General features: G+C 30.7%; 1 protein-coding gene across 1 annotated transcript; it reads right to left on the reverse strand.

Annotated features, from left to right (window-relative positions):
* Positions 1–7131: 7131 nt before the first annotated feature.
* LOC149518746 (Regulator of Vps4 activity in the MVB pathway protein) lies at positions 7132–12430 on the reverse strand. Its single transcript, XM_089760832.1, has 6 exons — positions 12213–12430; positions 11932–12064; positions 11737–11840; positions 9428–9599; positions 9161–9301; positions 7132–7949 (listed from the first exon to the last, which is right to left on the reverse strand). Exons 1-6 carry the CDS (start codon positions 12260–12262, stop codon positions 7566–7568), a joined length of 984 nt encoding a protein of 327 aa, XP_089616958.1. The 5' UTR covers positions 12263–12430; the 3' UTR covers positions 7132–7565.
* Positions 12431–16787: the final 4357 nt, after the last annotated feature.

Here is a 16787-nt window from a genome sequence, read left to right on the forward strand (position 1 = left end):
ATTTGTCAACACTCTCAAAGCTCCATACTATGATAGGATGATTGAAAATGCCACTAAAAACTTTATTGATATGGTAATTTCTAGAGAGATCATTGAAAATGCTATAAAGAATGAGAAACTTAAAGGTGGTGAAGCTACTAATGCAAAAAAAGAGGCTACACTAAAAAAAAAAAAAAAAGAGATGCTCAAGTGGTAATCCATAAGGGGCAATAGGTTGGAAACTTCACCCTATATTATCATTATCCAATATACCAGCCTTGTTACCTAACCATCAACAATACATCCTTAAGTCCTTATCAACCAATTTTCAGCCACCTGTATATGTGCCTAACCCTACCACTACACCAGTTACGAGACCAAACAACTAAGAAAATGGCTTAAAGAGGCCTTAATATAACTAAAAAAGAGCTCATATTGATCTAATTCTCATGACATATACCGAGTTATTCTTGAAGCTTGTTAAAAATTATAAGGCATCATATATTAAGCTAAACCTCTAAAGTTACCCTATCCCAAATGGTATGATGCCAATGCCACATATGATGATCATAATAGGAATGTGGACCATTTCTTATAAAGTTGTCTTACTTGTAAGTATAAAGTGCAAAGTTTGATCAAAACAGGCGTGATGAGTTTCGATCAGCCAAATGGATTGAACATTGGTAAAAATTAAACCACACAGGGCCATGATCATGGGAATGATAACAAATTTAAAGTTGTTTAAAACTAGTTGTCATTTTAGGATTTTGTTTTAAAGATAATGCTACAATTTTTTTTATGTATTAAGATTTTATTTTATTTTTTATCATTTTAATAAATGAAAAATATGATGCATTTTCATGAAATTTCATCTCTCACGTGAATCACCATTATATGTTTTTACCTTTTTATATCTTTTTATACCCATTTTCAGATTTCAAACAACAAATGTTTAGACAATTATGATAATAATCTAGGATTTAATTTTGAAAGTATTATTCATGTTGATATGATTGATAAGTTGAAACTCTTAATCTATTGAAATTACTGAAAAAAAGATAAATATGGCAAGAAATTCCACTCATTAAAAGATGAAAGCAATGCAGTAAGTGATTTTTTTTATAATGATTCATTAATAAGTTTGCTCTTAGTCAATAAATGTTCTTTATAAAGAGTATTTATGTTTAAGTTGAAAAATAATCATATTTCTTCTATTGTTCACACAATGAGTAAAATTATTCACTTGCTACCCCATTTGAGGCTATTGAAATTTTCTTTGAAAGAAACCCTAACCAAGGGTCACTTCCTACAACTAGAGGGCAAAGATTGAAAAAAGATTATGTAAAAAGAAAAAAGAAAGCAAAAAAGCAAAAAAAAAAGATAACAAAAATAACAAAAAATGAAAAGAAAAAAAGAAAGGAAAAAATAAGACTTAAATTAAAAACCCAAAAAAGTAGTTTAAGTAAAAATGGATACTTGGGAAAATAGCTTTAACGATGATCCCATAACATATGGATAATACTTGGATTAAAGAGCTCAAAGATTAAGAATAACAATGAAATGGGCTTTTAAGAAAGAATTCAAAATTGATCTATCTAGAATTGTCTAAATATTTATTATCTTAAATGTTTTAAACCTTTCTTAACGTTTATCTTGATGATTTGCTTTGATTTTTTACCATATTTGTTTTTATAATGAATGCCTTTTCTTTGATTTTTCTTATTTTTTTTCATTTATTCCTTTCCTATGATGAATTAAGGAAATGTGATGGATTACATTTGTCATTAAATTGGAATGATGATGAATGGATAAATGACAAATATGAAAGATTTTTGCATCATTTCGAGAAAGTTGAAAATGATTAGGGCAAATCAAAAATGAAATGTGAATGATGAAAAAAGTTTAAAAGGATGTTGATCTTGGATGCTTATAAATGAAAAAGAAACATTCCAAATGCTAATATCAAATGATGAAATTAAAGAATTTTGGGTCACAAATCAGTTAATACATTTGCTACCCAATTCTAAAGAAGTTGAAGAAGCATATGATGGGAAGCTGAAAAAGTGAGAAAACATAAAAAGAGCTTTGGGAACCCTTTGATTTACCACAATGAATAAAGATAAATGAATTGCATGCATTGCATTCACTGCATTCGTTGCATTCATTACAGTCACTACATTTATTGCATTCATCATTATTCATTACATTCATTACATTCATTGAAGAATAAGAACAATTAAAGTTTGAATTTTGAAATTAAAATTAGAATTTTAAAAAATATTTTCATACATTACATCATTCATTATATATATTTGGAGAAAGTAGATTTTGAGAAAAGACATCGATGATGATCCAGTTGAAATGAAAGAAATCACTTTAAGATAAGAATTTTTAAAGTTTAAATACCTATACTAAAGAGGAGCTTTTTCAAATATAAGAATATTAGGGAAAACCTCAAAACATGATCTTGAAAACCTCAGGAGTACTACTTTATTTTTCAAAAGTTAAAGTCTCAGTAGAAGAGTACTTTACTTTTCAAAAGTCGAAGCCTCGATGAAGGAGTACTTCGTTTTTCAAAATTTTTAAGCTTTTGTTGAGGAAGAGCATTTGCTATCTTCTTTTGATTTTTCTAGACCTGAATAAAATGAATGTCTTTTATCTTTGTACAATTCTCGTTTCATAGAAAATACACAAAGATGGACAGTTATAGATAACTCATTTTGTTCGAGAATTTTTTTCACATAAAATAGGCTTCAATCATAAATTGGGGTTCAAATAAAAAAATTGATGGGCTCAAAGATTAAAAACCCAAGATTTTAATTTGATTTTGATTTTTTAATTTTGATTTTAGTTTTAATTTTAATCTTGATTTTAATTTTATTTTTAGTTTTAATCTGGTCAAAGTTAATTGGTAAAAAAAAAGAGGGGTCAAAAACTAGAAAAGAAAAACGTGTCATTTTGTTTTACTTTGGATCCAAATCCTAGATTTAGCTTCAGATTATGGAATTTATTGATTTATCATGTATGGAAAATTCTTGGGGCTTAATCTACTAAAAAGGGAAAGATTACAAAAAATCAAATCATGAAAATTTTTCTAGATTCAGTAAGATTTAATCTTTTCCAAATTAGAAAGGGTTGAATATTTACATAAAGAGCCATTTTTTGTGATATAGGGGGAAGGCAATTCAAAGACAACAAGCAATTGGCAAATCTAGCAAATTCATAAGGACAATAAGCAATAATAGAAGCAATCAAAGCAAAGTAATCAAGAGCAATGAAATTTTTCTTAAGTTTTTTTTTTTTATTTTGGATTCTAGGAATTAAATTTTTAGTGTTTTGAAAATTGTTGTGATCTTTGGAGCTTTTAGGACTTGGGAAATTTAAATTTTGTTTAATTCTTTTGATTTTTGGCTAGTTTGGGTTTGAATTTGAATTTATGAGATTTTCTAGGATTTTTTGGGCTTCTATTGAATTTTTCGACAAGAGTTTGAAGATTTTGGCAAGGTTCATGGAGGTCGAAGCAATTTCACAGTGTTGATTTCTAGGTTCTTGGATTGTATGGTCTGTTTGAATTTTTCAATAGCCAGTTAAATTTCTTAATGCTGGAATTTGGGTTTGTTGGCCAGTTTTTGGAGTTTGTACAATTTTTGGTAGGATCTGAGAGAGAAGTTAAAGAGAAAAGGATTTTAGAGAGAGAGAGAGAGGCTAAGGCAATTCTGAAGACAAAAAAGCTAAAAAACTTACTTTTTTATTATACCAAAACAACGCTGTTTTTGATACCATGACATGCATCCCAACACATTAGAACCTGCACATCAACCCGATAAAACCTGACCCAATCATTACCTTTTTTCTTTTTTTTTTGTTTTATTTTCTATTTTGATTTTGATTTTATTTTTTTATGTTTATTTTATTTTCTTCTTTTATTATCCAATATTTTAACTATGTGATTTAATTAAAGGGATGAGGAAAAGGAAAAAGAAAAAAGGTTTAATATTAATTTTTATGTTTTTTTGTTTGACTAATAATATATTTGTAAGACTAATAATATATTTGCATGAATATTTATTATTTGCATGATTGTTTATTTGTATAACTTATTAAATATTTGCTTGGTATTTTTATATGTATATTTCTAGATGATTTAGTATGATATTATTATATGATAATTTTTGCATGATATTTTATATTATTACATGATAATTTTTGCATGATGTTTTATATTATTGCATGATATCTTTAATGATTACTAGTATAATTTATAATATATTTGCTTGTACTTGTATATTTTAATATTTTTGAATGATTGCATGATTTCATTTTTGATAGAATTTTTGTATGATAATATTGTGTAAATAAATAAAATGATTAAGATTGATTTATCTGCATAATAAAAATTATCTTTGATTAAGGCTTAGGCAAAATAATATATAATTAATGTGGTACTAATTTTGAGTGCAATGGAGTGCTAAAACCTTCCCTATACATAACCGACTCTGAACCTTAACTCTTTTGATGTAGATCCTATTTTTTTTGAAGACTCTTAGTTTGCACTTAAGATAAAAATAATAAATTCACATATATGGTCAATCATATCTAGGTAAAAAAATATTGATGATAATTTTATGATTTTTATATTTAATGGATAAGTTTTTGAACCTAAACATTATGACACCCACGTAGGCCTAGGTAAAAGGTTGAAGTGTTTTTTTTTTTCTTCCTCAACTAAAGAAGGTATTATGGGTATCACATGATACCTGCACAGTTATCTTAACATACTTTGTAATGGTGGCTTAACTACATCACTTATTTGGCTTGTCAACTTTATTATTTTTTTTTTTAAGCAGGATGTCCAATTTTAGAATTAATGGGGCTGATATAAATTATTACCCTTTTTATTACAATATTATAATTATTCCATCATAATCAAGAATTATGTTAGGATTCACCACTTATCACTTATAAAAGTAGACTCCACATAATATCTAATAGATCCTACATAATTTTTAAATCTAATTGATTAATTGTAGTATAATTATTGTAGGTGATATACTCTTAAAACTCAAAGCCTGTGTTGGAATTTACTTTATTTTCTATTGTTGATTGTTTAATTTAAATAGAATGATAGAACCAAAAACAGTTTGATAGTTAGATATTTAGCGTGCTTTAAATTAGTTTCATAATCCAATTTCAAATATTCAATAGAAAAAACAAATGTAAAATTGAGCCATAATTAAAATAATTTATCATTAGTTCATGTACTTATTTTAGACAAAATCATTTCATTGTAGCTCAAATCTTTCCGACTCATAAATTCATGGTTTTACAAGTTTAGAGGGGAGAGCAGATCCGGAACCGACCCAAAGGAAACAACTGCACGTCAAAACGAAATTCAAGACGGAAAAAGACCCTTCACTTCAACAAAATCGAAGTGGATTTCTCGTTTGCAGCTCACGCAATTTCTTCATATATGGAAATGTTATTGTAATATATATATATATATATATATTTATATTTCCTTTCTTCCCCACTTGGTTGATTTTTTTTCATCTATCCTGTACGCTGACTGTTTACTTCTGTCCTTAGTTCATCTGCTAAAAATTGACGATACATCTTTATCACCCTGTTGGTTGCAGTGAATAAGTGTAATAATGCGGGAGAGAACGTTGAAGCTGAAGTTTCATGCATGCATGGGGATGTCGTTTGTGAAAGAGACGCGGGTTTGAGTTACAAATGCATGTTTTATATTGTATCTTTATATAAATATATATATATATTTGTTGTTGACAAGTACTTGATTTTATATCCTTTTCAGGTAATAAACATTTGTCTCTGGCTACATGCTTCGCTATGTGGAAAGTATATAATAATATACATACATACATATATATATATATATAGGGAGTAACCAATTTGTGTAAACTAGAAGGCTGAAGCTAAGCTGTTAAGGGGCCTGGGCCATGGCTGATGAGAGGTCGGTTGAGAGTAAGAGTAGGTCGGACTATTTGGGAATAGCAACAAGAAAGTTTTGGTCCTTACTTCTCAGCATATAGATATCAAGCAACAATGTTTGGATTCATCTGCTTCTGCTATATATTATATCAAAGAAAAAGTTTAAGGCTTCTCTCTCTCTCTCTCTTAATTTCTGATTCCAGGATGCTTGTCCCTTTGCGAGGGCATGGTGTACCACTGCACTTCATCTCATAGTAGATCTCTAGTTTATTTGCAGATAAGAGGGTAGTCATGCTATTTCTAGCAATAAGTAATTGCACCGTCCGCTCCCCCCAAGTTTATATTAATCTTCATATATAGATGAAAACGCCCTAATTTTTTTTTTTTTTTGGGGAAAAAAATAATCAAACTGTTAAAAATACTGTTAATGTACCAACTGCATGACTGATATACAAGCATGTGTTGCTTAAGTGTCACATAAAACTGGTAATTAAATTTATGGAAATATTAATGGTTAGATTGATGGAATTAGTTTTTTTACACGAATTAAAAACTTAGAATATACTGTTGAAACTGTCAGGACAAAATCGACGTTTAAGGTTAACTTTAGAAATATATATATATATATATACAAATGCGCATTTTCTTTTTCTTTTTTTAATATAGAATGGTTTTTGTTTTCTTGCTACTGTCGGTGGGGTTGGGTGTGAGGTATCAAGTATGAACCCTCGTCTTTTTTTCTGCTTATTATGGGTTTTCAAACTCAATCGTATAATTTGTACCTGTAGCATTTATGTCTTTGAAAATTTGTATTCTTGTCACTTTCACCAAATGACAGAGTAATACAAACTAAGTAACAAAAACTTTTAACTATTTTACTGGTACTACTTTATATCGCTGACGACCTATTCTTGAGGTCGGCCCGCTGTTGCTTTGAACAGTAAAGCCCACAACTAGTGGCATTGAAAATACTCCTTTTTCTCATTGACAATTTTTTGTTATAATTAATACAATCGGATCTAATCCATTTCCGAACCTTTCTGAATTGATACATGCAAGATTTTACTCTTGAAGTGTTTCCACAAAAATCAAATCCAAATTGGCTAGAAAAATTATCTTCTTCCCTTATGTAGCGATCAGAGGAGAAATTTTTTGGTTGATCTAAAATCCTTGAGATGTACGTGTTCCAAGACAGGAATATGGTTTTAAGCATTCAGATGACAACCCTTCATGATTCAACTGCAATAACATCTGATACATAAAAAGAGGAAAGAACCGTATTAATTTACAATAATGGAGAAACTTAAAGTTCATTCCAGAAGACATGGTCCTTTCATTATTTAAACGCTTAGTGAACTTCAGAAACACTATTTAAGTTTATAGAATCTGCAGAACAGTTGGTTTGGGAACTCCAATGATGGACAATAAGCAAGGTTGCAATCTAGAGGAAATGGACAAATGATACAGCGGTAGAAGCATCACAACTTCCCTCAAAGCATAGTTCAACGTCTCCAAATCACTACTTGAGTGTTTAACCTAGAGCAAGTTTCCTTGATATTTGAAATTTCGCCTCAGCCTCTTTTTACCGCCCTTGCCTTCTGTTATTGCTCCTCAACAAAATCACAATCCACACATTATGATGAAGCCCCTTCTAATTTCATTGAACCAAATTTAACACTAACCAGCTCAGCAGCTGCACGGGCAGCTGCTGTTGCACGCTCAGCAGAGGCAATGGAAGCTCGAGCTCTTTCCAAGACATCAGATGATTGTGAAGTTGACTCTGTTTTAACATCACTAACTGAGCCAGCTGTACAATTTTTGGCTGATGGCTGAATTTCACTTCTAGTCAACAAGGTCACATTGCTCACGGGGCTAGGAGCTTGTCGGTGTTGAGATGCCTGCTTAGCATCAACAGGCAAAATAGGGTTTGCCCCATTAAAGGGTGAAGATTTAATAGAGGCTTGTTTACTGAGGGCTTGAGAAACTGCAGTCTCAGCACATACTTGCTTCGATCCAGCCTGTAAATAAAATCAAAAGGCCAAATTATTTCAGAAACCAGAATGTATGCATGGTGGATGTAGTATGGGTGTTCAGAATTTCATAGCAAGCTTAAAAGTATGGGCTGTCATCTTCTGGATATAGTTTGCAGTAATTATTAACAACAGTCCTAGAGGATGTCCTGAATGGGAGGAATGAATCCATGTAGCCAGCCCAATTCAGTTATGACTGAGGCTTCATTAAGACCAAATGAGTTTGATATCATTCCCGCCCTATATTTCCAGTTGGTTCGACTCCAACTTGTGGACACAATCAAAAGTCACATGTTTTGACACAGATATGTTCATCACTGCAATCTTCCCAAAATTCTAGACTCAGGGACACAACATTGTACTTGAGTTTTTACAAAGTTTTACTAAAGTAAACATTTGTAGCAAACTATGTTTTGAGGCTTGTTTGCAGAAAAGCCACTAATTGTAGGAAATATCACATAAAAGACTGTCCTCCTACATATCTTTGGAAAAATATTATTTCACAAAAGTAGAAAATTCTCTTATAATAGTTCCATGTCCTTAGATGTCCAATAAGTCAATTTCAATAAGAGCAAATTGAACCCAGAGCTTAGCTCAGTTGATTCATACAACCACCCTTAAGTGGTGGCACACAACAGGTCTGGGGTTTGAATCCCAGCACTGTCAACCCCTTCTGTATCCTCAGGCTACGGCCTCCTATGTACCAAAATAAGAGTAAGTTTCATCCATTGTACATCAGCAAACAAACACTGCAAGGTTGAGATTGGTAATAGGAAAATGTGTACAAGGTTTGGTAAATGTGGGAGACTGCCAATTGTAGAGTAGAAGAGACCTAATAAATCAACAGATTTTGATTATTGGAAAACCTGAAATTTCATTTAGATTATCTCAATTAATAATGAGTCTAAGAACTATACTATTAAGATGGTACAATTTTTTTTTCAAGGGGGTGGGATGGTGATGCCCAAATGAATAAGCAAAATCGAATTAAACTCTATAAGCCATTTCTGCTAGTGTAAGCAGTAACAGCAAGAAGGATGCCTAAAGTGGTTTCTAGCAACTGAGAAAGTGCTCCCTAACAGCAGAGAGAGCAGCATAAATTTCAAGTGCATGGAGTCATGAACCAGAAACAATTCCAGAAGATTATCCTATGCATAGTCCAGACAGAAATATTCTGAAACATAATTTTTCAAGTGTACCAGTAAATCTTCATGTTTCTTGTTGAACTCCGCTTCAGTGCTAGAGGAATCCCATTCTACACTGTATTCTTGTGCAATTTCCTTCAATACTTGGAGCCTTACCTCTCCTGAGGGAGCACTAACTGAAAGCTTTTCGATTATCTAGATGACAAAAAGAAAAAGAATCAGAAATTGTATATCATCAAATTCAAGTTGCAATCTCCATTAGTCTAGCAAAAACATCATACTTCAGGAAAGAAAAATGTAAATGAACTAAAGATAATTAACTGCACGGTTGACGCTTGAATCAGGACGAAGTTCAGTTGCAGCATTGACAAATTCCTTCCCATACTTTGTAGAAAACAAATTCTTGATCTGCAACAAATCAGGAACATCTGAACATCTAGGAGCAGCAAAAATTATGCTCGCCATAGCTTCTTGCAATTCTGATGGACACTCCCTGTTATGTTCAAGGACTTGTTACAATGGGTAATAGATTGTACTAGGAAAAACAAAAACACTTAATTTGACATTTATTTTTTTATTGCAAGATTGTCTAATTCTTGGCTATAGCAAACCAAAATACTTACAATGAGAACAACAGAAAAGTCCTTCAATTATGGCTTGTTGTTGCAAGACCAGGTAGTAGCATACATTATAAGATTATAATACAGAAACATAAAATCTTAGAAAAAAAGTGGTTATAACATGCACGTGCAAGTGCATGCACACACACATTATTGAAACAATTGGAAAATAACCAGAAGATGTTGCTCCTGTGCTCCAAGAGTTGATTTCTTCAGAAAATACTGCGACTGCAGTAAAATCTATCCATTAGGAACTTATTCATTTTCTTCAATGTGGCAACTGATCTAACAATATTGAAGGATATAGAACAGAGGAAGAACAAGGGAAAAAATGAAGGAACTAATCTGGTATTGCAATGAATTTCCTCACACAGACCATAGGCATTCAGAACTCTTTCATTTTCAAGGCTTCATATTCTCTGTTTCTTTTTTAATGAAATACACTTAAAGCTTTGGTTCCATTAAAGTAAAACAGGAATAAATTTTGTCCATACATCATTTGATTCTTCCCTCACAAAGTTGATTATAGCTGTACTCCTGCAAGTCAGTGGCTTTCCTGATGTCAGGAATTCCTTAATCTTGATATGATTTCTAAGGGAAGCAAATTACCCATAGTGAGACAAGAGCCACTTTCATGAAACAAGCAGGATGAGTATAAGAACCTTGCTCCTCAATATTTTTTGTATATCCTAGTGCAGCATATCATGTTAAGTCATCATAGTAGAAGAAAATGCATCCATAAAATAGATTGATCCTTTCAGTAGATAATTCGATTTGGAAATTTTATCCAATTGAAAAATTTCCTATACTATTATAATTTTTTTTTTTCTACCATCGACACAAATTCTCAGGGCCTTCAACTCATTATGGAAATGACTTAAGCTAAAGCCCGTACGCTCCATGCAGATGCATCTGTTGGTTTTCCTCGCATATTGCCAAAGAATATCAGATGACTGAAAATCAACTTGTTTTTAGTTCAAACGGCCTGAGATAAATCGTGCTTGTTATAAAAGCATAATCATACCACTATCCTGATTTAATTACACTCATTGCTCCATTTTTTATTAAAGCTGTTTACACTCTCTAGTACTCAATGATAATGCAACCATTCAGAAGCAGCTTTCCATATTTTTGTCCCCATTTTTGTCCAACTGTAGAAGAAGACAAATCCTACAATACTCAATAATGCAGGAGCACTGATATGAGTGCCATACACTGGGCGACATACTATTGCCTTTCTGAAGCAGTTCTACATTTTGTCCCCAAGTCTAGCACATTAACAGAAACTTGAAACATAGGTCAAATCGGGTATTATTAAGGTTATTTAGAGAACAGCCATCAGAAACTGCCTCTCAAGAAATTTTCGAACCAAGAACTTTTCATGCTTTGAACCGCCTTGTGTTACATTTGGGGTTTTAAGGAATCATCAACTTCACATCAATAACAAATTAAGGAAACTAGATCCAGGAGGTTATTATTTGGATCTTTCATGAATTTATCAATAAGACAAACTAAGAAAAAAAAAATCACCTAATAAACAACGGGACCATTTTAGGAAAAACAAAAATTAAGATTTGTTATAAACAGATCAAAAAATAGGAGAAAGGCCATGATAGAATAATTATTAAGAGCCGGGGAGTACCCACCAGAAATAGAAGATGATTATATATAAGGATTTCAGCAACAGAATACATATCAAACTACAATCACTAAAAGGCAATGAGAAAACAGTGCAAGGCCGTTTAAAGAGAATTATGAGTTGTACTTCACAATTCACAATCAGCTTTAAAACTGAATTGCATTTATATGCAAGTTATGAGATAAAGATTTCAGCCTCTGGCTTTGCTCACCCTATGTGTTCATGTTTTGCTACAACTTTAATCATGGAAAAAATCCCCACTTCAGATTAAATTAAGAGCATGATAAAATACTGGAATGGAAAGAAATAAATCATTAGGGAATAATAAATTAAAGGCCTGAGCTCTTAAGGGCTTTTACAATTGTACTTACTTCTGGCTTTCAAGAATTGGAACGCGTGCAAGAACAAATTCACAGAAAAGCTCCAGTATCTCATATGCAGCCCATATGTTCTGCTCTCTAATTACATGTTCCACCTAATCCCTCAAACAAAAAATGGTAATCAAAATCATTAGCAAATAAACTGATCAATGAGTCCATTAGCAAACATAAAGTTGCAAAGGGTACCCGAATTCGAGCAATTGCTTCTTGGCCAGCCTGCAAAAATTGGGCTATCTCTTTTCTCATATGTTTGAGCTGCAAATCCCTCTTATTTTGCAGCAATTTGATGCGCGAGATTGCCAAGCTCAAGCATGTTTTACTACATAATTGTACAAAGAAAACATAAGTTTTGGCAAAAACGAAAAAAACCCATAATAATTCTATGCATTTTGTATAATTTAAATGCGGAATTAAGTCATAAATGACAAAAAATAAGGAATAAAAAGAAAAGGAGGGAAAGAACTAACCATTTTGCACCAAAAACCCCTCTATAAAACAATTGGTTTAAGAGAGACATTTTAGGACCAAACAGAGGAGAGTCGACGATGATTCAAAGATGATCTTTACGCAGTATGAAGAATTGAATTGCAGAGAAAGCAAAAGTCAATTGATGTTTCCTTCTTTTTTCTTTTTTACTCTCTCACTTCTTGGTTGAATATGACCATGAATTTTATTAGATCGGCGCGTGAATGTGGACGTGGCTTTGCTTTAAGTACTGTTTGTCGAATCGTTTCATCTGTTAGGAGAACGTGTTTTTTGGTTGCGACACGTGGGCACAACGACAAACGAGCGATCTCGTAGGTAAAACTTGAAAACAATGACAAGAACAGATTATCTTTTTGCCAAGCTGAATCCCTTTAGAGCCAGTGGGTTGAATAAGGTTATTTTTGGATTTTTATTTTTTTAAGTTTGAATTTATTTTGAGTATGGATTGTTTAATGTAAATAAATCATTTTAGAGAATATTTTTATATTTGAGTCTTTTAAATAAAGGTGTAAATAAACAGAATTTTTAACGAATTATTCATAAATATGTTTGATTTTTATTCGTTTATATTCATTTATTAAGCTTAATAAATAATTTTAAATAATATTTTTATATTCATTTATTAAACGAACCAAACACAAACAAAAGTTTATTTAATTTATTTATATTCGTGAACAAATTCGTTTAAAATTTGTTTAAAATTCATTCATTTAAAACTCAATCATTTATTATTTGTTTATTATTTGTTTGCTGTTCATTTATAATAAATTAACAAAATTATATTTTTATCATTTATTTTAATCTTATTTTAAAGTTCGTTTATATTCATTTGGGTTCATTTATATTAGTTTAGGGTTTATTTATTTAAATTTATTTTATTATAGTTTATTTATTATTCATAAATATGTTCATTTTATATATGTTTATGTATATATTCGTTTAATGTTTACGAACAAATTCGTTTAATTTAATTAAACCAAATATAAATAGAACACAAATCGAATGAGAATATCTTATCATTTAAATGAACAGAATTCGAATGAACAAAGCAATTTTTTTTACCAAACACAAACCAAGCCTAAACACTTTTAAAAATAAACAAATAAATCACAAACATACATTATTCATATTTGGTTTGTTTACAACCTTACTTTCAAATTTAACTTGTTTGAAACTCAAATTTTTTTTACTTTGAATTCAAACATATTTCATCAATTTTTAATTATCTTAAAACTTATATAAGTTATTGGCATGTTTGTAAATCCAAATGCAATTATTAATGTTTTCAATAAATTATTAATTAACTTAAAACAATTTAAGGCAAACTTATGAAAAAATACTAAATTTTAAATTTTAAAAATTTATAAATACATTATAAAAAAAAAACATTTATTACCGACAAATTTTTATCGACAAATTTTTTTCGTCACTAATTATCAATGGAATATTGACAAAATTTTTAACACACTTTTACTGATGGAATAAAATCTATAAGTAATCGTCACTAAAAGTTTGGAGCGAATTGCCACCAATTTTATCAATAGATTTACTGATGAAAAAATTTGTCGCTAATAGTAACCGATGGTTTTATCAACAGAAAATTTCATTGTTAAAAAAATTTAATTATTTAATATTACCGATGAAAATTCTATCGATAAAACCGTCGATAATAGTACTTAATTTTTTTTTTATTATTGACGAAATTTTCATCGATAAAATGATTGCTAAAAGTTAAAATTTCAAAATCCCTCTACTGTCGGCCCTTTCATTTTTCCCCCAAATTGCCTAATCCCTAATTCCCTTCCTCCTCACCTCTCCCATTCTCCCCATCCCTCTCTCTTTGCCGCCACCTTACCTTTGGTCAACAACAACCTTGTCCCCTAGTTGCAGTCATTTTTTTAATGAGTTTATTTTATTTTTGGCTTTTGTTAAGTTTAGGGTTTAATTTTTTATTATAAATTTGTTGAAATTTGTTTGAGTTTTGGTTACCAATTTGTTGAGTTTTTGTTAGTTTTATGTTTGTTGAAATTTATTTAGGTTTTGGTTATATATTTGTTACAATTTGTTGGTGATACATTTTTATTGAATTTTTTGTTAAGTATTCATGTTGAGTATTGTTAATTTTTGTTTGGATTTATTTCTCGTATTGGTGGGGAATTTTTTTTCTTTGTTGAGTTATTTATTTTTTATTTGTGAAAGTTTTGTTGACACTTATTGGGTTTTGTTATATATTTATTAATTTTTAGATGTGTAAGATTTAGGGTCAGTTAATTTGGGTTTTCTATGTATTAATATTTATATATATTTGAATGGATGTTTTTATATTTAATATTTTTTAGATTTTAAATTTTATAGAAATTAAAATTATTTATATTATGGGCATCAATTTTTGTCCCGAAATAAAATAAAATAAAAACAATAATATTACAAAATACGAAATACAGAAAAAAATACCAAAAATAATACAAAATACAAAACAAAAAAATAAAAAAATACCAAAAAAAAAGAGAGAACAAAAGACAAAAAAAATCAAGGATGGCAGTGGTGCCGTCTCTTTTTTTCCTGCATCACTGCCACCAGACCCTACCCTCCACCCCTCTAATTACTCCTTCCGTTGACAAATGTCAAATAAGACAGAAATGAATAAAAAAGGCATGGGACTCGTGTTTACATCCCGTGATCGAGCTCCATGCCCTTCCCTCCAAACGCATATGGCTGGAGCTCTATAAATAGAGCTCCTAGCGAAGCTAAAACAGATAGAGAAGAAGGAGGGGGAGATTCTATCAAAAACAAAAAAAAAACCACAAAAAAATCAAATAGTCTTCCCCACAGAGAGAAACCCAACGCCGAGAGCCCCTACACAAAGAAAAAAACAAAGTCAATTTAAAAAAAAAGGTCAAAATACAAAAAAAAAAAATCTGACCGAAACTTCACTAGCAAATCTAGGGAAGTGGTGACATTTTTTAGTGAAGGGACCTCAGATCTGAACTCAGGAAGTCGAGGGGAACATTTTGGTATTTTTTAGAAATTTTTTGACCACCGTCAATGGCGGTCAGTGATCGACGAACGACGACAAAAACAACAAAAGAATGGCCGACCGGCCATTTGTATTTGGCCAGAGAAAAAAAAAAAAACTAGAGAAAAGAAACATTTTTTTTTCTGAAGAATGAAGGGAATGAATGAAAAAAAAAATTTTAACTTTTATATAAACTATCAATAGCCAAAACGACGTTGTTTCAATAAAAGCCCAAAACGACGTCATTTAGGCCAAAGAGGATCCGCGCATTGACTCGGACCCAACCCGAGATCCACGCAACCGACCCGCTAACCCGACTTCTCAGCGGCTCTGAACCGATTTGATCAAATCGGACCGAACTGCTCCCTGGACCACGCCTCATCTGACTCAACCGAACCATCGTTGAATCGAACCTTTTTCGATCCAATCGAACCACTGTTGACCGGTTCGGTTCAGGTAAAAAAATATTTTTTTTTGAATTTTCTAATTTTTTTATATAATATTATTTTGTTATTTTAAGTATTTTTTATATGTTTATGCATGATAAGCTTTAAATTTGTTATGATAAGTTTTTTTTTTAATTGTTTTAATAATAATAAAATGAAAGTAAGTAAGATAATAATTAAAAATATATATTAAAAATGTTTAAGATAATAATAATTATAATAATAATAGAATAATAATTATTATTTTCCCTGCCTAGATGTTGGAGGGAATAAAAAAATATTTTTCTAAAAGAAATGATTCCGCCTAGATGTTGGACAATTATTATTAATAAATTTTCATAAAAAGAAATATATAAAGAAATTTTTAATTAATCTTCAAAAATCGTTAAAATCGAACTTGTTTCGAAAATCCGCCTATATGTTGGGAATTTTCAAAGATGTTCATATTTTCTTAAAAAACGAAACCCCTAAAAATCTAAAATTCCTTAAATTCAAACCCCCTAAAATCCCAAACCCCCAAAATCCAAAACCCCCACAATCCGAAATCACAAACCTTTAAACTCTTAAATCCAAATCTCTAAAATCCAAACCCTTAAATTAAAACCCCAAACCTCAAATTTTAAATCAAAACCCCAAAATCTTCAAACTCTAAAATCAAAACCCTAAACCTCCTATATCTTAAAATTCAAGCCTTAAAACCCTCTAAACCTTAAAACCTAACCTTTAAAACCTCTACCCAAGCCTTTACTCAAAACATCCTAAAGATCTTAAGGACATGTGTGAAAATTTCATTTGAAGCAATTTGTTCCCGAATGCCGCCTAGATGATGAGGTATTTAGGAAATTTTACTTCGTTAAGTCTTTTCACACAATTTCTTAATACGCATTAATAATAAGATTAATGAATTAAAAGTATAGTAAAAAAATTAAGATCTTAAATATAAACAGTCGCACATAAGCTCTACCTAGATGTTAAAGAGTCGGGTGATCTCATTATACTTAAGAATCCAACTCTTAAATTGCATTTCATTGTAAATGACATTCATTAGCATATATACGTTAGCATGTTATCATCGATAATTGATTGCATTATTC

This window comes from Durio zibethinus, chromosome 5, assembly GCF_047325235.1.
Source record: "Durio zibethinus cultivar Kanyao isolate XHJ-2024 chromosome 5, ASM4732523v1, whole genome shotgun sequence".
Classification (NCBI taxonomy): Eukaryota; Viridiplantae; Streptophyta; class Magnoliopsida; order Malvales; family Malvaceae; genus Durio; species Durio zibethinus.

What these genes read in the sequence shown, in the direction of transcription:
- LOC149518746 (XM_089760832.1), bottom strand. Translation starts at nt 12,262, where the DNA reads ATGTCTCTCTTAAACCAATTGTTTTATAGAGGGGTTTTTGGTGCAAAA. An exon ending in AAGCAATTGCTCGAATTCGG is followed by an intron (nt 11,841 to 11,931) that starts GTACCCTTTGCA and finishes TTGAGGGATTAG; the next exon opens with GTGGAACATGTAATTAGAGA. An exon ending in CCAATTCTTGAAAGCCAGAA is followed by an intron (nt 9,600 to 11,736) that starts GTAAGTACAATT and finishes TGAACATAACAG; the next exon opens with GGAGTGTCCATCAGAATTGC.